This window comes from Cherax quadricarinatus, chromosome 73, assembly GCF_038502225.1.
Source record: "Cherax quadricarinatus isolate ZL_2023a chromosome 73, ASM3850222v1, whole genome shotgun sequence".
Taxonomy (NCBI): domain Eukaryota; kingdom Metazoa; phylum Arthropoda; class Malacostraca; order Decapoda; family Parastacidae; genus Cherax; species Cherax quadricarinatus.
Genome location: NC_091364.1, coordinates 10,497,215 through 10,521,432, shown reverse-complemented (window position 1 = coordinate 10,521,432; position 24,218 = coordinate 10,497,215). Strand labels below are relative to the sequence as shown.

Sequence of the window (24,218 nt, the reverse complement as noted above, 5' to 3'; positions counted from 1 at the left end):
TTTAACATTTATGTGATATAATTGTGAGAAACATTTAAGATATACAATTTATAAGGTTCAGTTATTCAGTATTTATTTGGTTTTGGGTGAGTAAGTGATCTTTGAGAAGAGACTTGAATTTATAAACAGGTAGTGTTTCTTTTATATTTACAGGTAATGAATTCCAGATTTTAGGGCCTTTTATGTGCATTGAGTTTTTGCATAGTGTGAGATGGACACGAGGAACATCAAAGAGTGATCTGTGCCTTGTGTTATGGTCATGTGTTCTGTTGAGGTTGGCAAGATGTTTGAGGGGAGGGTTAATATCAGAGTTAAGTGTTCTATGTATGTAATAGGTGCAGTAATAAGTATGGATGTTTTGTATGGTGAGTAGGTTTAGTGTATTGAATATTGGTGGAGTGTGCTGCCTATAGTGAGAATTTGTTATCATTCTAACTGCAGCCTTTTGTTGGGTAATTAGTGGTCTGAGATGGTTACTTGTTGTTGAGCCCCATGCACAAATTCCATAGGTGAGATAGGGGTAAATATGTGACTGTATCTATATTTTGCCATTTAGTGACTGGTCGTTCATACTTAATATAATATAATGTCATTAAATTTACATTATTTATTGCTCATTACCTGACTTGTAGTTGATATGTATTTATTTATTCACATTAAATACACAGCATTGTGTGAATAACTTGTAGATTGACATTAGTGTTGATTTTGAAAGGTCGCTGGTTAGGCATCTGAACACTGTTCCCACCAGTCAAAACTCAGCTTTAAACCAGCTGTCCAATCAGAAGGTTTACAAGGAGGCAGGTGGGCGGGGGTGGCCAGCTGAGTGGCTCCACCGCGGCTGGACGTAAACATTGCTTGAAGATGGGCACAAACCAATCCAAAATTATCCTTTTTTGAGGTAGGAGAACATTGAATTACGTCTTTTTGACTTTAAACATTGGCATAAGGTACGTCTGAATCACTAGTTACGTGTTACTGTATGGAAATAGTCATTAAATTGCCTCAAAAGCGAAGCTTTGTGGGACAACTCCCACCATCTCAAAGGGAGAGTTAATGTTCTGAGGACAAAAAACATATAAGAAGAAAATAATGTATAAACACTGTAGTAGGCCCATTTTAGGCATGTCCAACTCACACCCAGCCGCATTCGTTATACAGTAAATGCACATGATACTGAAGTAAGTGATTTTTTATTGCTCTCTCAAACTTCTTTAAACCCTCAAGGGAGGTTCCTTGATCCCGGTTAGGGGCTCTTGATTTCAGGAATTGGTCTTTTTGCTCCCTTTCCTTACATCAAACCTGAATGTCTCCTGTTTCCAAATGTGTTGCATGGCCCTAACAGGTTTGAAGGTCGCCTACAAATGTAAAAATTATCCAACGCCCTCATTAACCTCAAGATTATTAGGATTATTTATCAGAGATTTCTTGTTTACTGTAAGTCACACAGGATATTTTCTCTAGTTGGTTATGTACTCATCATTAAGCATTGTATTTATAAATTCAAGATGGGTCCTACACAGATGACAGCAAGGAAATGAGTGAGCTACTCAAGTCCCAATATTACTCAGTTTTTAGCAAGCCGCTAACCAGACTGAGAGTCGAAGATCAAAATGAATTTTTTATGAGAGAGCCACAGAATTTGGTTAACACAAGCCTATCTGATGTTATCCTGATGCCAAATGACTTCGAACAGGCAATAAATGACATGCCCATGCACTCTGCCCCAGGGCCAGACTCGTGGAACTCTGTGTTCATCAAGAACTGCAAGAAGCCCCTATCACGAGCCAATATAACCAAATTCCCAGCCACCAAATTCCCAGCCGCCAAATCATATTTAAGTTTCCTGCCACCTGTGAGTCCCTACTACCCTCCCTCCGACCCCCGCAACTGGCAGCCAGCCCTCCCACCACTCAGTGTGGTGAGTGTTTTGTTTGTTCATTATTTGCTATTAAACTACAGTATAAATAATGTAAACCCATTCATGACTGCATATTGGAATGGCTATTCGGACAGGTATTAGACGGTGACATCATGTGTTTACTCTTGAACACAGCAAAGAATCAAACATTTCTGTTACTGCTAATAATAAAAATAATAATAATAATAATAATTAATAATAATAATAATAATAATAATAAATACGATATAATTGAAGGAAGTTGTACAAAAATACGAGGGAGTGGTTGACACATCGTCAGTGTGGCTTTGTTTATGCTGGAGTGAGCATTAGTCTCCGTGCTCTTCCAAACATTTCACAATAATTCATTGTTTGGTGCTTGTAGATTGAGTGCAACTGGAGTGGTAGAGGCAGCTGTTGAGGCAGCGATTGAGGCAGTGGTTGAGGCAGCGATTGAGGCAGTGATTGAGGCAGTGGGTGAGGCAGCGATTGAGGCAGTGGGTGAGGCAGCTGTTGAGGCTGCTGTTGAGGCTGCTGTTGAGGCTGCTGTTGAGGCAGCGATTGAGGCAGTGGTTGAGGCTGCTGTTGAGGCAGCGATTGAGGCAGTGGTTGAGGCAGCTGTTGAGGCAGCGATTGAGGCAGTGGGTGAGGCAGCTGTTGAGGCAGCGATTGAGGCAGTGGGTGAGGCAGCTGTTGAGGCAGCGATTGAGGCAGTGGTTGAGGCAGCTGTTGAGGCAGCGATTGAGGCAGTGGTTGAGGCAGCTGTTGAGGCAGCGATTGAGGCAGCGATTGAGGCAGTGGGTGAGGCAGCGATTGAGGCAGTGGGTGAGGCAGCTGTTGAGGCAGCGATTGAGGCAGTGGGTGAGGCAGCTGTTGAGGCAGCGATTGAGGCAGTGGGTGAGGCAGCTGTTGAGGCAGCGATTGAGGCAGTGGGTGAGGCAGCTGTTGAGGCAGTGGTTGAGGCAGCTGTTGAGGCAGCGATTGAGGCAGTGGGTGAGGCAGCTGTTGAGGCAGTGGGTGAGGCAGCTGTTGAGGCAGCTGTTGAGGCAGCGATTGAGGCAGTGGTTGAGGCAGCGGTTGAGGCAGTGGTATTTAATAACATACATGTTATTAATAATAATAATACATGTTGTTAATAATATGTACTATAATTATTTATAACATATATGTTATTAAATACCACTGCCTCAACTGCTGAATTATTGTGAAATGTTTGGAAGAGCACGGAGACTAATGCTCACTCCAACATAAACAAAGCCACACTGACCATGTGTCAACCACTCCCTCGTATTTTTGTACAATTTCCTTCTTCAATTATATCGTATTATTATTATTATTATTATTATTATTATTACTATTGTTATTATTAGCAGTAGCAGAAATGCTTGATTCTTTGCTGTGTTCAAGAGTAAACACATGATGTCACCGTCCAATACCTGTCCGAATAGCCATTCCAATATGCAGTCATGAATGGGTTTGCATTATTTATACTGTAGTTTAATAGCAAATAATGAACAAACAAAACACTCACCACACTGAGTGGTGGGAGGGCTGGCTGCCAGTTGCGGGGGTCGGAGGGAGGGTAGTAGGGACTCGCAGTGGTTGAGGAAGTGGTGGAGGCATTGGTGGAGGCAGTGGCGGAGTCTGTGGTATTTAATAACATACATGTTATTAAAGCATAACATGTATATTTTTAGTACAGTTTATGACGTTTTCATGTATTTTATGGTTGTTCACGGTTCAACAAGTTAAGGAAGCAGTATTGCATTATATTTCCCTACAATATATTGGGGCACCAAACATTCACGGTTTTTCAACATTCGCGAGGCTCTTGATCCCCTAACCCTCGCGAATGTTGAGGGAGACCTGTAGCCTGTGTTTTCTTGAGGAAGAGTTCAAAACCATAAAGAACATTTTTTAGAATATTGTAATATCCAACATTCTTCATCACAAATATCAAGAAAAGTGCCATAAAAATCTTGAAAACGATACAGGTGAAACCAGCAAGAAAGTAGACCAATATTTAATTTTTCTGTACATGTCATGTCGCCTCTAACTTCATGACCATTTTGAGCAAAGCCAACAGCAAAGTAGCTGCCATAGGGATGTCAGGAAGTATATCCTTAGTCATAGGGTTTTCAGAAGGAACAATCTGGGGAGTAAAATAGTGGAGGCAGGATCCATACATAGCTTTGAGAAGAGGCTTGATCAAGCTCAGGGAGAAAGGAGAGAGTGGACCTAGTAGCAGCCAATGAAGAGGCAGGGCCAAAAGCTATGACTTGACCCCTGCAACCACAAATAGGTGAGTACTTTCTACAGTTAGTGATCTCACAAGAAGAAAAAATGAACCATTGCATGGAAGAAAAAGCTGGTGCCCTAGCTACAAAATTCCAGTCAGTGAGTGTGACGAGATTTGTGTGGGAGAAACTGGCAGGAACTTAGGTTAAATCATCAGCGAATAGTATAAGCATTCAGCCCAGACAGATAACAAGAATAATGCTTGTGTCCAACATAGGAAGTGACACAGCCATCTAATGAGATTTCCTGACTCAAAACTCATAATAAATGGGTATGCACCCCATACCCATCCTGTGGGCAGTAGGCAAAAGATTACAGAGGTACATAATGGGTCCAGGGACTGGACCCCAAAGTTATGATAGGTGAACTAGTTACAGAGGTAATGACTCATGAAATCGTAATGACACGATTGCAAACAAACCATACCACGGGTGGGATTGAACCCGCGGTCATAGAGTCTCAAAACTCCAGACCATCGCATTAGCCACTGGACCAGCTAGCCACAATAAGATTCATCCAACTAGGTATATTTCTACACCATAGGAAGGTTAGCATAGGCACCACTGTGACCACAAATGCAAGTTTTTACAGACGAATCCAGTGGCTAACGCGACGGTCTGGAGTTTTGAGACTCTCTGACCGCGGTTCAATCCCGCCCGTGGTATGTTTTTTTTACAGAGGTAATGAACTCCAGATAGATCTGGTCACAATCATGGCAAGTTACAAAGGTAATGAACCATTTACACTCCTCTACATGATTACAATCATGAACAAATTACAAAGTAATGAGCCACTGACACGTCCACACCCAGTCACAATTGTAATGAGTTATAAATACAAATATTAAGTGGGTCATAAACCCACATGAGCACACACACACATGAGCATGCATGCACACGCATACACACACGAGGGCGCATGCACAGACATGCATGCGAGCGTACAAACATATACACACACATAATGAAAGAAGGGGGAAAATACAAGGGAAAGACAATATGAAACAGCTCTAGTATTAACATCAAACACAAACACCCTAAGTTGAGGCAGTTTCTAACTTGCAAGACCATTAGCTATACAGATATTAAATTAGGTATAACACCACCAATAACTACTACTATAACAACTTGTTTGTAGTCCCATACCATTTACTAGTGGACCTACTTCAGTGCTTAATGGAGTTGTGGATGGGTGAAATATTCTACCAAGTAGAGTTACTGTATTAATGCTAACACCATGGGTAGCTATAAAAATAGGTTAAATATATGATAAAACATCCTATTCCTCATCCTCATATCTGACATAGACAAAGATGTAAGCCACAGCTCAATTGTCTTCCTTTGCGGATGACACCCGAATTGCCATGGCAGTGACCACCATCGAAGACACTGCAAGACTCCAAGCAGACATCAACCAAACCTTCAAATGAGCCACTCAAAACCATATGAAGTTCAATGAAGAGAAATTTCAACTACTCAGATATGGAAAACTTGAGGAAATTAAAACTGTATTAGGGTATACAACAAATTCTAACCACACCATAGAGCAAAAAAGTAATGTGAAGGACCTGGGAGTGATAATGTCAGAAGATCTCACCCTCAAAGACCACAACAGTGTATCATTTTCTTAGCATCTGCTAAGAAAATGATGGGATGGATAATGAGAATCTTCAAAACTAGGGATGCCAAGCCCATGATGATTCTCTTCAAATTGCTTGTACTCTCTAGGCTGGAATACTGCTGTACACTAACTGCCCCCTTCAAGGCAGGCAAAATCACTGACCTGGAGCATGTACAAAGAACTTTCACACCACACGTAAGTGCAATAAGGCACCTAAATTACTGGGAACAGTTTAAGTCCCTTGATTTGTATTCCCTGGAATGCAGGCGAGAGAGATGCATGATAATATACACTTGGAAAATCCTAGAGATTAGTACGAGACTTGCACCCGAAAATCACTCCCTGTGAGAGCAAAAGACTAGGCAGGAGATGCAACATTCCCCCAATGAAAACCAGGGGTGCTACAAAAACACTGAGAGACAACACAATTAGTGTCTGGGGCCCAAGATTGTTCAACTGCCTCCCAGCATACATAAAGGGGATTGCCAATAGACCCCTGTCTGTCTTCAAGATAGCACTGGACGGTCACCTAAAGTCAGTACCTGACCAGCCGGCTGTGATTCGTACGTCAGTTTGCGTGTGGCCAGCAGTAACAGCCTGGTTGATCAGATCCTGATCCACCACGAGGCCTGGTCTCAGACTGAGTGGCGGGGGCATTGACCCCCAAAACCCTCTCCAGGTATACTCCAGATATGAGTGAGAAAGGTTGTCTGAGAAGGACCTGCCAAGCATGTGCTAATAGGCCTGCTGCAGTGCTTCTCAATTCTTACATTCTCATGTTGTAATACATTTACTCTTTCATATACCTTAGCTTTTATGTAACATTTGTTTCTTTAAATACATTTGATTTTTTAATACCTGATCCATTTTTAAAATTTTTTAGGAAATAAAACTGAAAGAGAATGGTGCAAAATTTTCGATATACTGTAACTTCTTTCAAGAGTGCTAATATGGCCATCCTTTTACTTGTTTGTTTATGTGAATTTTGTCTTTTAATGTTCCAGGTTAGGTTTATTTCTTTAAATGGCAATTCTTATATTTTTCAGCCATGGCAGTTTGGGCTTGGCTAGTGTTGGGAGCTGCACTGCTGTTTGGTTCATTTGGTATTAAAGCTTGCCTGGCCCTTGTAGTATCTGCCATAGTATTTTGTGGAGGGTAAGTAATAATTTTTTTTCACCCCTTCCCATTTCCGTTTGCCTGTCTGTGTACAAAGTTTCTAAAAAAAAAAAAATCCACTTTCATGTAATGTCCTAGAAAAGTTGAGGGCTATGAAATAATTTCTTGATATGTCATTAGTTATTTGCCCATGTCAAGGTACTATATTGTAGTACAAGTATTGAGAAGCATTCATATTTTCTAGCAAATGCTAGTGCTAGTATTGAGTGTGAGTTGTTTCACATTTGCTGGAGCAGGAGCAACATAATCACACTGCCACAATTTTTACTCTGATAAATTCTTAAATTTACAGTTGATTTGAAATTTTGTGTATTATAGTGTAAAGAATTATTTGCCTAGCATTTCAAATCATATTTTGATCTTGAGTGCACATCAAAATGCAAAGATTTATGGTAGCTAATTGAAGTAAGTAATTGTTTAACAAATAAACATTAGTTTTAGTTTGGGTATTAATACAACAGTCTCGTGTAAAATAAATTAATTTTTTATAGAATTTTCTCTCATTTCAAACTGGTTTCATTGCAAACCCAAACTATAAAATTATGAACTGTACCTCACATGCATCATTGAATTTTTAATTGTTCTCTGTTTTACATCATTAATACCACAATTTATTTTGTAAATCATTTGCAAAGGATTTGTTACACATTAAAAAATTAAAGAAATTTCATGTTCTGCTGGCATGTAGGTGGGTGGTTGCTGTACGATGGTGTAGCCTTGTGGAGAGTGAGGAGCTGTGGCTTAACATACACAGGTCACACCTCCCACTGCCTTGCGCTCAACATGAGAGGGTAAGTTTTTCTAATACAGTATTATTACAATGAACCCTCTCATTAATGGACTAATAGGAAGGAGGAAATGCACAATATTTGCCGATTGTCTGAAACTTTTGAATTATGAAATTAATTTTTCTTGATCATCCGGGTGTGTTCTGAACTAGTGGACTTGGTCCACTAATGCAGAAGACAACCAGAAACTAAGAATATAGATATTGTAACCTGTAGTACATTTCTGTACTATATAGGAATTTTATAGTACATACTGTATGTAACTTACAGTAACTTTGCTTTCCTTTTCATGGTGATGAGATAAGGTGTAAACTGCCATGATCGATAGGGGTGAGTCAGAGGAGCTATTAAGCTTCACTAGCATCTATACTAAACTTAGCTTCTACAGATATCAAAGACTGAATTAATGCCATATTCCTCACATACCTTTGCCACTGAGATGGCAGATTCACTGTTCTTTAACTAATAAAGTTTTTACTTAACAGTGAGAAGCATATTTAATATAAGAGTTTGCAATAACCCATGCTAGATGATCTGAGGTCTGAATTGTAGTTCCTGTTTCGTCTGTGGTGGAAAGATACATCTCAGAGTTGGAAGTTATAAAACACGATGACCTTTCTTTATATATTAATAGCTCAAGCTTGTTTAAGCTCAAGTCATTTTTAATTGAGGCCATTGTCCATAACCTTAAACCTGGTATTTCACCAAATGCTTCTGACTTCCTTAAATATGGTAATGAATCACGAACAGTAGGATTTTTGCCTACCCATACGTGATTTTTAATCATTGATTATTTGCCCACACTTTTGCTCATGTTTAGCTTTGGAACAACCATGCATTAGACCACTCGCCTGCCAGTTGGGGAGCAGGTATTTTTTTATAGGTGAAAGCCAGTGGTATTGCACTTCATGTGTGAGCCATGGTGCCCCTACTGTGGCATGCCCTCAGGTTTGTAGCCATCAGTTCTGTTCTTCATTGTAAGTTCAGTGTTACAGTGAGAGGGTGTATTTACAAAAAGGTTTAATAAACACATGTATGCAACAGACAAACATTATATATACAGAAAAAAAAGCTATGACTGAGTCATGAAGGTGGGAAGGGCATTACCTGCACTTTGAAGGAAGGTGGGGATGTTTCAGTCATTGGGTAATCAGCACGCTTCCAACAAAACCTCAACTAAATGAAAGATTGTGAATACATTTTCGTCATTGGGTCATCCTTCCTTGGCGGAAGATGGCTATTGAAATTTAATAAAATGTATTGTACTGTAATTTGTATGTATGGTGTTTTCAGCATTTAGTAATTAAGCAGATGTAATAAATAATAGATAGGAAAGGGCTAAAATGAGAAAAATGGTATCTAACACTGGTGCCTTTGAATTAGAAGAGATTAAACTGTGAAAATTGGTGAATTTTATAAAAACAGTAGTTATGCAAAGTGTGAAATATGTTAATACATAGTTAGAAGAAACTTGAAACCTGATTGAAACTTCAAAATAGAAAGGCTAAATGAAAGAGTAGTAAAAGGAAAAAAAAGTTGGATGAATTCTTCAGAAATATTATGGCAAGAAGCACTACTATTGAGGAGTAATTATTGTATGATAGAATCTTTCCTACTTTAAACTGCAAGGAAGAAATAGCAGGTACTGCAACAAAATAGAACAGGTAAATATGAGGTTCAGACTTTAGAAGTGCATTATTCAAGAATGACTTATCCATGATCAGCTCACAGGTATAATTTTTAGCACAATTTCCAGGAAAAATTTTTGGTATAGTACAATGTTTTGTAATGTGTAAAGATTTACACATCGGAATGTTCTTCAGATAAAACCTTATTTTTTCAACTTGTGTCTTGTTATTAATGCATCATTTCAACGAACAAATTTCTAGAAATGAGTTGCAAGAGATTAGAATAAATGATAGGTAACCAAAATCCAAGAGAATTAAAGGGAAGCTCTTGTGAGATGATCCCGTGAGTTTGGAAATACATGTAGTATATAGAAATTGGTAGATAGCTAAAGCTCTGAATTATATAGCAGAGTAACTTACTAAGAGCTCTTTAAGAAAATATTCATATTCTTTATTCTTGCTTGTCCATAGGTTGTCAGTAGTATACAGCTTAGTAGTAGTACTGAGCGACAAGATCGAAGAGTAACAGGATCCAGCCTTATAGATGAGCAACTTCAGGGGGTGGTGACACTTGTAGTGCGTGACTTCATTCTCACTTGGTATAGCCATCTCTCTTACCACCAAGCTTTCATTACTCAACTACATCGCACCATACAACACTCTATGATTGTCCTTGCAAATAGGTAAGTGCTGTAGTTGATAGCAATAAAGTTTTTACCTTTTAAATATTTTAGACCAATTAGTCACTTAGCCAGTCACTGATTTCTTATTTTGGCTAATAAATACGTTTTTCTTATCAGATGTAAAAATATGGATTGGGTTGGCTATCTTACTACTCGACTTGTTGATGACATTGCCTGTCATTTACGGTTGTTTAGAGAAGCCAGATCTGCTGCACGTGGAAAGGCCACTAGTGAAGAGTTGATTGATCATTTCTTCGAAAGAGAAGCAGAAAAAGAAAAGGATTTATGTCGGGATGAAGTATGCTTAAAGCCAGATGCAGAAAAAGGTGAGGCACATACTACTTACAAGTGTCCCTTGCTTATAATAATAGTACATATAATAACTTTATTTACTACAAGTACATGTACAAGGTGTACAGGCCTAGCTGACATCAGTGACATGCTACTACGTATATAGAAAGCCGCCTGTTATGCTGAGCATTTCGGGCAAATTAGGTCAGTTTTTTCCCAGGAGGTGACCCACACCAGTTGCGTAATACCTAGGTACCCATTTTACTGATGAGTGAACATAGACAACTGGTGTAAAGAAACACGTCCCATGTTTCCACCCCTTCGCCAGGAATTGAACCCGGACCCTCACTGTGTGAAGTGAGAGCTTTTGCTACCAGGCAGTAGACACATTCCTGGCTGATGGCACACAAAGTGGACCCCTTTATAACATGTAAAATCTAGGAATTTATTCTTAGAATTTGCAAATTGCACTTTTCTTGACTAATTTTTTTATAACACACTGGCTGTCCTACCAAGGCAGGGTGATCTGAAAAAGAAGAAACGCTTTCATTTTTCTCTTTTTTACATTTAGTAATTTATACTAGAGAATGGTATACTAGTCCCTTGCTCCTGTCATTTTAGTTTCCTCTTATGACACACATGGGTTATGGAGGAAAGATTCTTCTCCACTTTCCCATGGAGGAATTTTTGACTTTGCTAAAAAAAAAAAAAAAAAAAAAATAAAAGAGGATACCACACTTGCACCAAATGGTCATAAACAAACACATACAAAAAAAAAACTATGAATCAAGAGACAACTTAAAAAAATAATTAAATTTATTCCACATTTTATTTTTACCCAAAAAATATGAGCATACCAGATAGGTACCAAATGCCCATGTACCAAAAATACATGCAATTAGTCAATAAAATTGAAAATTCAAATTTAAAATCCTAGTACATAAGAATAGAAGAGCACTGCAGTAGGCCTATTGACCCATGCTAGGCAAGTCTTACTTGCACCCATCCACTACATAAGAGATGTATGCACTTTAGGAAACCCCATTGTCCTATGCTAGGCAGGTCCTACTTGTATCCGACACATGTTTAGCAGGATTGGTAAATAAGTGTTGGCTTATTATTTGCATTCTCTTTGACTGCCTGCTGACAATCATGCCTAAGTACATGTCAGTGGTTGGTGAGTGAAAGAGGATGAGGAGGTGGGGATTGGGAAATGGTCAAGTGACATCCAGTCTCCTCCTTCCCCACTCTATAATAAACTAAAAATAATTATTTGTATTGTCCTATGCACTCATGATATACAATTCATATTAATAAACTGAAAAGAGAAACAAAACAGTGGTTAGTCTTGAGGATGAGAACAGTAACCAATCTGACATGGCATAAGCAGTAATCAACTACTGTTGATAAATAAGGCAGAGGGAAAGGGTTAGTCATACAGCCAGGTGACACTTGCTACACTTAATGCATTCACATCTCACCCTCCCTCTCGACACACTGCAGTGTGTGGTGAGAGCTGGTAAGGAGAAATGTGTAAGTACCAGTGTTTGAATGACTTGCACAACTTAGGAAAAGTTTTTTTACTAGCTATAACTGACTTAGGGATAATAGATATAATGTATAAAATTTTAAATACAGTGGACCCCCGGTTAACGATTTTAATCCGTGCAAGAGGGGTAATTGTTATGCGAAATAATCGCTATGTGAATGAATTTTCCCCATAAGAAATAATGGAAATCAAATTAATCCGTGCAAGACACCCAAAAGTATGAAAAAAAAAAATTTACCACATGAAATATACATTTTCCCACACACAAAGAGAAGGATACATGCACAATAGTAGAGTAGTACATGCACAGTATATATTGTGCATGTACTAGTCTACTAAATGAAGAATAAATGACACTTACCTTTATTGAAGATGCAGCAATGACTGATGAGACACTGTGTCCTGGGAGTGCCTTTTCCTCCTGAGTACTGTAGGTCCTGTTTGGCATTTTCTTCCAGAACAGGCCTTATCACACTGTGTATGCCACTACGATTCTTAAATCTCTCAAACCAACCTTTGCTGGCTTTAAATTCACCAATATGAGCACTAGTTCCAGGCATTTTTTCCTGTTCACCTGGGTGTTAGTCAACTTGTGTGGGTTGCATCCTGGGAGACAAGATTAAGGACCCCAATGGAAATAAGTTAGACAGTCTTCGATGACACTGACTTTTTTGGGTTATCCTGGGTGGCAAATCCTCTGGGGTTAATTGTTTCTTGGTATTCTCAATAAGCCACACCAACAACGGTGCTACAGCAGCAGCAGCAGCTGACAGTGCAGCAGCAGCAGCAGCTGTACCACCAATAGTAGCGATGGTTGATTGGGGTTTATTATACAACCTGGCCAGCTCGGAGACATGCACTCCACTTTCATACTTATCAATGATCTTTTTCTTCATCTCTATTGTAATTCTCACCCTTATTGCTGTAGGGTTGGCACTAGAAGCTTTCTTGGGGCCCATGGTCACTTATTTTCCAGAAAAAGCACCGAAAACACTGTAATAATACGAAATATTCCGATTGTATGCTTGGATGTTACCGCGGAGGCTGGCTGGTAAACAATGCCACCGGCGGAACATGTGAGCGTGGCTCAGGCCGCGTCTCGGACGAAAATCGGTAAGCGGGTTTTTAAGCGGTATGTGAGGCAAAATTTTTGCGATTAAAGTAAGCGGTATGCGAAATAATCGCTATGTGATGCCATCGTTATGCGGGGGTCCACTGTATACTGTAGCTAATAACCGAGGTGAGTGTATATGAGATTTGTGTGAAATAAATTAATTATCAGTACGTATTCATCATACACCCCTCAAATACTAAATAAATAAATTACTTTATTGCCACATGATATATTACATAGTTTTTACAGAATTGGTTGACAATAGTATACAGCAGGGCTCCACTTATACGGCAGGTTAAGTTCAGACTACAACTGCAAAGCGAAAATCGCCATAAAGTGGAATGCCTTTTTTTTCCAGTATAATGCATATAAATGCCAGATAACAAGTTTACACTAACATATAATAAGTTAACAGTAGAAATAGGCATTAAAAACAACAATAAAAAGTAAAATACATACACAGTACATTTATTACTTAAAATATTCGTAGTCTTTATGTAGGGTGAGAGGTGACTAGTATTTATTGTAGAAAGTCAGGTGTGGTAGCTCGCACTAGCTACCATACCTACATAAAATATACGACTTAAATTTAAAGCACCCCAGAGCGATGATTATTATTATTATTATTATTATTATTTATTATTTATTATTATTATTATTATTATTATTATTATTATGATGATGATGTTGAAGGATAAGTTATGGCAGAAAAAGAGGGAACATAAATGTATAAATTCAAAGATTATGTGGAGTAAAATAAGGGTTGGATGTGAAAAGTAGGTTATAATAAGTGATTATGCACCTGGAGAAGAGAGAAGTGTAGAAGAGAGAGAGAGAGAGATTTTGGGAAATGTTGAGTAAGTACGTGGAAAGTTTTGAAATAAGTGAGAGTACTTGTGGTTGGAGATTTCAATGCTAAAGTGAGCAAAAATGTTGTGGAGGGAGTAGTAGGTAAATTTGGGGTGCCAGGGGTAAATGAAAATGGGGAACCTTTAATTGAGCTATGTATAGAAAGAGATTTGGTAATAAGTACATGGTACCCTGAGTTTCGAACTTTCTTCATTCCCAAAGGCTGTTCAAGTGCCGTTACCGAACGAATTTGTTCCAATAAGGAATAATGTAAATTAGATTAGTCTGTTTCAGACCCCCAAAAATATACTTACAAAAACACTTACAGTAATATACTTAAATAATTGGGAGCAGCTCGAAACTCAGGGTACTACTGTACATATTTTATGAAAAAGAGGATAAATAAGTATACAAGGTATGATATAGCACATAATGAAAGTGTGTTAGATCATGTACTGGTAGATAAAAGGTTGATGGATAGGCTTCAGGATGTACATGTTTATAGAGGGGAACTGATATATCGGATCATTATTTAGTTGTAACTACAGTTGTAGTAAGAGGTAGATGAGAGAAAACAAAAATGGCAACAAGAAGTAAGAGAGAGGTGAAAGTGTATGAGCTAAGGGAGGAGGAAGTTAGGGTGAGATATAAGCAATTATTTGCAGAAAGGTGGGCTAGTGTAAGTATTAGAAGTGGGGGGTTGAAGAGGGTTGGAATAGTTTTAAAAATGCAGTATTAGAATGTGAGGCAGAAGTTTGTGGCTATAGGAGGGTGGGTGCAGGAGGAAAGAGGAGTGATTGGTGGAATGATGAAGTAAAGGGTGTGATAAAAGAGAAAAAGATAGCTTATGAGAGGTTCTTACAAAGCAGAAGTGTCATAAGAAGAGCAGAGTATATGAAGAGTAAAAGAAAGGTGAAGAGAGTGTAAGAGGAGAGCAGATGATAGAGTGGGAGAGGCACTGTCAAGAAATTTTGATGAAGATAAGAAAAAATTTTGGACTGAGATAAACAAGTTAAGAAAGCCTAGGGAACAAATAGATTTGTCAGTTAAAAACAGAGTAGGGGAGTTAGTAGATGTGGAACTGGAGGTATTGGGTAGATGGCGGGAATATTTTGAGGAACTTTTAAGTGTCGATGAAGAAAGGGAGGTGGTAATTTCATGCACTGGCCAGGGAGGTATAACATCTTTTAGAAGTGCAGAAGAGCAGAATGTGAGTGTGGGGGAGGTGCATGAGGCATTAGGTAGAATGAAAGGGGTAAAGCAGCTGGAAATGACAGGATCATGACAGAAATGTTTAAAGCAGGGGGGGATATAGTGTTGTAGTGGTTGGTATTTTTGTTTAATAAATGTATGAAAGAGGGGAAGGTACCTAGGGCTTGGAAGAGAGCATGTATAGTTCCTTTATATAAAAGGAAGGGGGGGCAAAAAAGATTGTAAAAATTATAGGGAAATAAGTTTACTGAGTAGACCAGGAAAAGTGTACGGTAGGTTATTATTGAAAGAATTAGAGGTAAGACAGAGAGTAGTATTGCGGATGAGCAAGGAGGCTTTAGAGTGGGTAGGGGATGTGTAGATCAAGTGTTTACATTGAAGCATATATATGACCAGTATTTAGATATAGATAGGGAAGTTTTCATTGCATATATGGATTTGGAAAACCATATGATAGTGGATAGGGGAGCAATGTGGCAGATGTTGCAAATATGTGGAATATGTAGTAAGTTACTAAATGCTGTAAAGAGTTTTTATGAGGATAGTGAGGCTTAGGTTAGGGTGTGTAGAAGGGAGGGAGATTACTTCCCGGTAAAAGTAGGTCTTAGACAGGGATGTGTGATGTCACCATGGTTGTTTAATATATTTATAGATGGGGTTGTAAAAGAGGTAAATGCTAGCGTGTTGGGGAGAAGGGTGGGATTAAATTATGGGGAATCAAATACAAAATGGGAGTTGACACAGTTACTTTTTACTGATGATACTGTGCTTATGGGAGATTCTAAAGAAAAGTTGTAAAGGTTAGTGGACGAGTTTGGGAGGGTGTGTAAATGTAGAAAGTTGAAAGTGAGCATAGATAAGAGTAAGGTGATGAGGGTATCAAATGATTTAGATAAAGAAAAATTGGAAATCACATTGGAGAGAGGGAGTATGGAAGAAGTGAATGTTTTCAGATATTTGGGAGTTGACTTGTCAGCAGATGGGTTTATGAAGGATGAGATTAACCATAGAATTGATGAAGGAAAAAAGGCGAGTGGTACGTTGAGGTAAATGTGGAGACAAAAAAACGTTATCTATGGAGGCAAAGAAGGGAATGTATGAAAGTATAGTGGTACCAACTCTCTTATATGGGTGTGAAGCTTGGGTTGTAAATACTGCAATGAGGAGGCGGTTGGAGGCAGTGGAGATGTCGTGTCTAAGGGCAATGTGTGGTGTAAATATTATGTAGAAAATTCGGAGTGTGGAAATTAGGTGAAGGTGTGGAGTTAATAAAATTATTAGTCAAAGGGCTGAGGAGGGGTTGTTGAGGTGGTTTGGTCATTTAGAGAGAATGGAACAAAGTATAATAACATGGAGAGCATATAAATCTGTAGGGGAAGGAAGGCGGGGTAGGGGTCGTCTTCAAAAAGGTTGGAGGGATGGGGTAAAGGTTTTGTGGGCGAGGGGCTTGGACCTCCAACAAGCATGCATGAGCTTGTTAGATAGGAGTGAATGGAGACAAATGGTTTTTGGGACCTGACGAGCTGTTGGAGTGTGAGCTGGGTAATATTTAGTGAAGGGATTCAGTGAAACCAGTTACTTTTATATAGCCAAACTTGAGTGCTGGAAATGAGAAGTACAATGCCTGCACTTTGAAGGAGGGGTTTGGGATATTGGCAGTTTGGAGGGCTATGTTGTACATATATCTTTATATATGCTCGTAAACTGTTGTATCTAGGCACCTCTGCAAAAACAGTATTTTCTTTCTTTTTGGGTCACCCTGCCTCAGTGGGAGACTGCCAACTTGTTAAAAAAAATTATTATTATTATTATTACCACCATCGACATGCCTTGTTCACTGAATTTAATCATTCCTAACAACTACCCTTAGATGCCATCATACATGTGCTTGTAGATATAAAGATATTATTATTATTGTAAATGAGAGAGGAAAGAGACCCCAAGAATGAAAACAGTCAAACTCATAAAGGAAGTCACTTAGTCAGACGAAATGCTTATTAACCCTTTGAGGGTTTTCGTCGTACTAGTACGTCTTACGCGTAGGGGTTTTTGACGTACTAGTACTCATAAATTCTAGCGGCCTCAAATCTAGTGGGAGAAAGCTGGTAGGCCTTCATATGAAAGAATGGGTCTATGTGGTCAGTGTGCACAGTCTAAAAAAAATCCTGCAGCACACAGTGCATAATGAGAAAAAAAAAACTTTGACCATTTTTTTTTAATAAATCAGCGACTTTGCAGTGTATTTTCGTATGGTATTTATTGTTGTATTCTAGTTTTCTTGGTCTCATTTTATAGAATGGAAGACATATTACAGAAATTGAGATGATTTTGACTGGTTTTACAAAGAAAGGTGCCTTGAAATTGAGCTCAAAGTAGCAGAAATGTTCGATTTTTACCAAACTTCAAAAGTAAACAAATCGTGCCAAGCGTGCAATACACGTCAACTGGTGAGTCTAATATTCTTTCACAAGTGCACCAATAATATTTATACCATTTTTTACACTAATGCAGTAGTCTGCATAAAAGTAAATCTTATATTTTTTGTGAAAATAAAAATTCAAAGTGGAAAGCAAAAGAATATAAGAGGGGCCTTGAGACGTGACTAATGACCAGAGGAAATGTCATTTTAGTGCCAGGAATGTCTTTCTTGTTTATTCTCTACCCTATTCGGAAATTGGCATCTTTTGAAATTTGTGTGAAATTGGCAAAATTGCTAAATTCTGACCACTGTACTGGATAGTTGAATTTCATAAATGAGTGGTTTCTTGCACCCATTCGTTAGAAAAAATGGAGTTCTAGCGAAATATTCATGTTTTTTGTCGACTAGTACAGTGAAATTGGTCGAAAATGGGGCTCAAAGTGGGCAAAATCGCCGATGCGTAAACATCGCTGAGACCGCTAACTTTGAGAGAGCATAATTCCGTAAGTTTTCTATCAAATGTCAAACTTTTGGTGTCTTTATGATCGGGAAAAGATTCTCTATCTTTTCATAAGAGAAAATAATTTTTTTTTTTTTTAAATTTGGCCGACCCTGAGAACGAGTTTCGGAGAGGGCCTGTCGACCCTCAAAGGGTTAATACCTATCTACTTTTGGTTATTACACGTACAGTTGCATAAGTTGGTAAAGCATTTATCCCACAGTACAAACACTTAACATTGTATACAAGTTGTCTTCACATTAGTACAGTAGAAAAAATAAATAGTTGCGAGTGAAGGCATACGAAGGGAATAATTTTCTTAAGTTACTTCCAGTAATATTATAGTATTCATGTTCTCTGGTGTTGCACTAGACAAAATGTAATTCTTTCCATCACTCTGACAGGCTGCCCATCTAACACATCACATATTGTCATATTTATTCTACTATGGGTGTATGTATCATGTTTATAATGTATGTAGCATGTTTCTTATATAATTTTGAAAGAAATATCATAGATGGATTAATGAAAATGTCTATATTAACATAATATATGTCATTTAATGTACCCAGAGTGATTATTATTACATATTGGTATTATTATTATTATTATTATTATTATTACTATTATTATTAATATGGTGTCAACACTAGTGAGACACTCTTAGTGATTTTAATGTGTACCTACATGCCAGCACAGTGTGTAAGTACAGAGTACAGCTTCTTCTCACTGAACGATGGACTTCTGTTCCTAAGATCACATCGGTAAACGAATTTGTCGCTAAGCAAGGAGCATACTGTAATGGTAGTGGGTTTGTGTCAGCCATCTTTGATATTGTTTTAATGTCACCTTTGCACCATTTATAATATTTTTAGTATATTTTTAAATGTTTATACATTAATATACTGTGTATTGTAATAAACAGACTACAGGAAATCAGCACTAATATAGTACATTATATAGGTATGCATACTGGTCAGAGAGCCCATCATTAGTCCGAGTCATCAATAAACGAGTACATTGCTAAGTGAGGAGAGGTTGTATATATAGAATATGTTTATTTTTATTATTATTATCACACTGGCCGATTCCCACCAAGGCAGGGTGGCCCGAAAAAGAAAAACTTTCACCATCATTCACTCCATCACTGTCTTGCCAGAAGGGTGCTTTACACTACAGTTTTTAAACTGCAACATTAACACCCCTCCTTCAGAGTGCAGGCACTGTACTTCCCATCTCCAGGACTCAAGTCCGGCCTGCCGGTTTCCCTGAATCCCTTCATAAATGTTACTTTGCTCACACTCCAACAGCACGTCAAGTATTAAAAACCATTTGTCTCCATTCACTCCTATCAAACACGCTCATGCATGCCTGCTGGAAGTCCAAGCCCCTCGCACACAAAACCTCCTTTACCCCCTCCCTCCAACCTTTCCTAGGCCGACCCCTACCCCGCCTTCCTTCCACTACAGACTGATACACTCTTGAAGTCATTCTGTTTCGCTCCATTCTCTCTACATGTCCGAACCACCTCAACAACCCTTCCTCAGCCCTCTGGACAACAGTTTTGGTAATCCCGCACCTCCTCCTAACTTCCAAACTACGAATTCTCTGCATTATATTCACACCACACATTGCTCTCAGACATGACATCTCCACTGCCTCCAGCCTTCTCCTCACTGCAACATTCATCACCCACGCTTCACACCCATATAAGAGCGTTGGTAAAACTATACTCTCATACATTCCCCTCTTTGCCTCCAAGGACAAAGTTCTTTGTCTCCACAGACTCCTAAGTGCACCACTCACTCTTTTTCCCTCATCAATTCTATGATTCACCTCATCTTTCATAGACCCATCCGCTGACACGTCCACTCCCAAATATCTGAATACGTTCACCTCCTCCATACTCTCTCCCTCCAATCTGATATTCAATCTTTCATCACCTAATCTTTTTGTTATCCTCATAACCTTACTCTTTCCTGTATTCACCTTTAATTTTCTTCTCCTGCACACCCTACCAAATTCATCCACCAATCTCTGCAACTTCTCTTCAGAATCTCCCAAGAGCACAGTGTCATCAGCAAAGAGCAGCTGTGACAACTCCCACTTTGTGTGTGATTCTTTATCTTTTAACTCCACGCCTCTTGCCAAGACCCTCGCATTTACTTCTCTTACAACCCCATCTATAAATATATTAAACAACCACGGTGACATCACACATCCTTGTCTAAGGCCTACTTTTACTGGGAAAAAATTTCCCTCTTTCCTACATACTCTAACTTGAGCCTCACTATCCTCGTAAAAACTCTTCACTGCTTTCAGTAACCTACCTCCTACACCATACACTTGCAACATCTGCCACATTGCCCCCCTATCCACCCTGTCATACGCCTTTTCCAAATCCATAAATGCCACAAAGACCTCTTTAGCCTTATCTAAATACTGTTCACTTATATGTTTCACTGTAAACACCTGGTCCACACACCCCCTACCTTTCCTAAAGCCTCCTTGTTCATCTGCTATCCTATTCTCCGTCTTACTCTTAATTCTTTCAATTATAACTCTACCATACACTTTACCAGGTACACTCAACAGACTTATCCCCCTATAATTTTTGCACTCTCTTTTATCCCCTTTGCCTTTATACAAAGGAACTATGCATGCTCTCTGCCAATCCCTAGGTACCTTACCCTCTTCCATACATTTATTAAATAATTGCACCAACCACTCCAAAACTAAATCCCCACCTGCTTTTAACATTTCTATCTTTATCCCATCAATCCCGGCTGCCTTACCCCCTTTCATTTTACCTACTGCCTCACGAACTTCCCCCACACTCACAACTGGCTCTTCCTCACTCCTACAAGATGTTATTCCTCCTTGCCCTATACACGAAATCACAGCTTCCCTATCTTCATCAACATTTAACAATTCCTCAAAATATTCCCTCCATCTTCCCAATACCTCTAACTCTCCATTTAATAACTCTCCTCTCCTATTTTTAACTGACAAATCCATTTGTTCTCTAGGCTTTCTTAACTTGTTAATCTCACTCCAAAACTTTTTCTTATTTTCAACAAAATTTGTTGATAAGAATATGTAATAGAATATGTAATAACTTTAAAACACTTGAAATTTTGGAAAGTTTCCAGACATAATGGAGAGATGCGGATCTCAGGGAGGATGTAAACAAACAGTGGCACATGGAGGCCATATTGGCGAGTCAAGTGGGGGAGGAGCTGTATAGCGAGTTTCAGTCATAATTTGGAATGTCTGTATTAGCAAAACACTGTGAAGTGGGGCCCTACTGTACTTGGAATCATCTTTCATTCAACAGATGTTATATGATACCTATGGGTTTCATACCTCTTTATAATAATAATATGCACTACAGCATACACATACACTGGACTTGTTTAGATTTCAATTTATGAAGATTATGACTGATTATAATGTAACTAATAGCAACTTATCTTCGAACAGATTATTTAAGTGACATAGTGGAAACCATTTTGTACTATGTTCTACCTCCTGAGGACTTCTCCAATGCTCCTTTATGTTCTGCTGTGGTGGAAATTCTGGTCTCATCAGTCATCATGCCAGTTGTTTCTCTCATCTCAGATCCAGACTATATTAATACTCTCATTATATGGGCTGTAAGTAAACATTAGCCTCAGTAAAATTATATATTAAATTGTTACAGGTGTATTATGCAATACTTGGGATAATGATAATTCATTAACTTTAGGTTGTAATGTGAACTGATTCATCATTACTGCTAGTGTGCTTTATCCTTCAAGTGGGGTGCCTTGATGCATTTAATGAAGTGCTTGTGATCCAAGGAATTTGAGCTACCCTTCTCTTCAGTGGATGAAACATGATTATCTCCCATTCACCAGGCACTCTTATGTTCCTTAAGGGTTTACCCCTTCCCCTTAAACATAATTATAAGTGTGTGCTTTTCCTTTACTTTTGTATACTATAACATTTTTGGCTAAATCATATTCCTCATTCATATTTGAATTATTTCCACAAAATATTTCCACTGCATGTGAATTGCATTGATTATGCTAGTACAGTAGTAAGATCCACTTCTGTCATCATATTCAACCATTTCTACCCATTAAGAATTTTGCATGGTATTTCCTTCCACACACTATATTCATGTAATCTCTCTGCTCTTTTCCTGTGATATATATTCCATATGGCTTTAGCATTCTTAAAAGTATAAATTATTTAGCTCTCTTGTTATACGTATCGTCTTTGTCGTTCCATCTATTTCCTTATCTAATGCATTATTCTCACTGAAAACTTACCTACTAAAGGGCAATAACTACAAAAAACCTCAAACATTTTAAGGTAAATGGACACATTTGCAGCATTTAGATATTTTATTTAGGCTCCATTTCACTTTCCAAGAATTTTATTGCTGTCTTGTTAAGGCTCATGGCATTCAGAATATAGCCTAAATAAATATTCAACAATGCAAATTTGTCCATTAGATAAATTTATTTTTGGTATACATTTACCATTCATACTACACATACTATTTTTTTAGATGCTTGACCTGCTTATTTTGTCCTCCCTTTTCTATGATGGTCTCAGCTTTAACCCTTTATCGGGCAGATTAGCTAAGATTTCGAAACTGATGCTGATTTACTTCACCAGCTATAAATCCCTCCTTTCTATTTATGCTCTTCCTTTAATACCTCTACCTCTGTTCCTGTATCATCTTTTTTTTTTCCTGTTATGTAGCATTGAATAACCGTTATAGGTTTAGCACTTTTCATGGTAATCCAATTTAGTAATGCTCTTGTATACTGTTCTATTCTTGTTCTATTTCTTTCACACTTCACTTTTTCCATTCAGGATATTGGACTCAGCCACTTACCAAAATATGTATTGCTGTGAATGATGTTTGGTGCCTTTCTTTATCCACATTGTTAATGTCTTTCTCAAAGGCTTCTAATTTTAGTCATCCAACTTTCCCATACTTGTACCATTCTGTTTTCCTTGCTCTTGTGAAGACAGTTCTCAAAATTTGTATGCATTTTTATTTCTTAGTTAAAGTTGTAGGAATATTTTTTTTTTTTTTTGCAGCAACTGTATGTAGGACCCATGTGTGTTTGTTCATTCAGTACAGCAGGTTGATTTTAAAAGATGATTGCTAACATAGTCTTAACTAAAGCTACCCATTTCTGATTAATTTACTATTACGTTTGCATATACTGTTCTTTTTATTAAATTTTTTAATTTTATAGCTACTCTTCAAATGTTCACATCTGTTTGAGATCAAACATTCATTGGCACATTGTACAGTGGCCTATGAGCTAGGGTTCATTACTAGAATATCTGAAATTTTTTTTAACATGCTGGCTATCTCCCACCAAGGCAGGGTGACCTGAAAAAGAAACACTTTCATCATCTTTTGCACTATCACTGTCTTCCCAGAGGCAAGCAGATATGACAGTTAACCCTTAAATGGTCCAAATGTATATATACGTTTACTTGCGCAGCGCCCCAAATATTTTGAAAAAAAATTTTTTTTTTTATATAGAAAAAAAGAGCACATTTTTTTTAAGTATTTTAGAATAAAAGAAAAATTTTAGGGTCAGTACTTATCGAGATATGAGGCGGAGAAGTTGGCACTGGATGCTCATGTGACAGCAACATCGAGTCCTGCTGCTTGCAGAAGTGTTGCCGATATACCTTTTTTACTATTTTTCATATTTTATGTAATTTTTATGTTCTGATAATTACAATTTGTAGTAGTTCTTGTCATTTGATAACCAATCTTTGTTCTGACACTAGTATTAGGTACTGAAATTGTACTCAAATTGTCAGAAACACACTGACAGGTGGACATTTACACCTGCCTTAGCCATTTACTATTGTCTTGGAATATATACAAAGTATTTATATGTCCCAGCAATGTTTTGGATATGTGGAAGCATATAATAAAAATGAGGAGGAGGAGAAGGAGGAGTAGAAAGACAAAGAGGAGGAAGAGGAGGAGGAGGAAGAGAAGGAGGAGGAGGAAGAGGAGGAGGAAGAGGAGGAGGAGGAGGATGAAGAGGAGGAAGAGGAGGAGAAGGAGGAGGAGAATGAGGAGGAGGAGGAGAAGAAGAAGGAGAAGAAGGAGAAGAAGAAGAAGAAGGAGGAGGAGGAGGAGGAAGAGAACGAGGAGGAGGG

The 24,218-nt window shown here is 38.3% G+C and overlaps 1 protein-coding gene across 2 annotated transcripts; it reads left to right on the top strand.

The window, feature by feature from the left end:
* The first annotated feature begins 765 nt into the window (after positions 1–765).
* On the top strand, positions 766–21,712 carry LOC138854899 (sorting nexin-13-like). Of its 2 annotated transcripts, none has more exons than XM_070100601.1 (6): positions 766–901; positions 6,865–6,973; positions 7,683–7,785; positions 9,882–10,093; positions 10,211–10,419; positions 21,510–21,712. In XM_070100601.1, the coding sequence occupies exons 2-6, from the start codon at positions 6,867–6,869 to the stop codon at positions 21,695–21,697; spliced, it is 819 nt and encodes a 272-aa protein (XP_069956702.1). In that variant the 5' UTR covers positions 766–901; positions 6,865–6,866; the 3' UTR covers positions 21,698–21,712. The 2 variants fall into 2 exon arrangements, with proteins under 2 accessions (XP_069956702.1, XP_069956703.1); XM_070100602.1 differs by having other exon boundaries at positions 860–950.
* Positions 21,713–24,218: the final 2,506 nt, after the last annotated feature.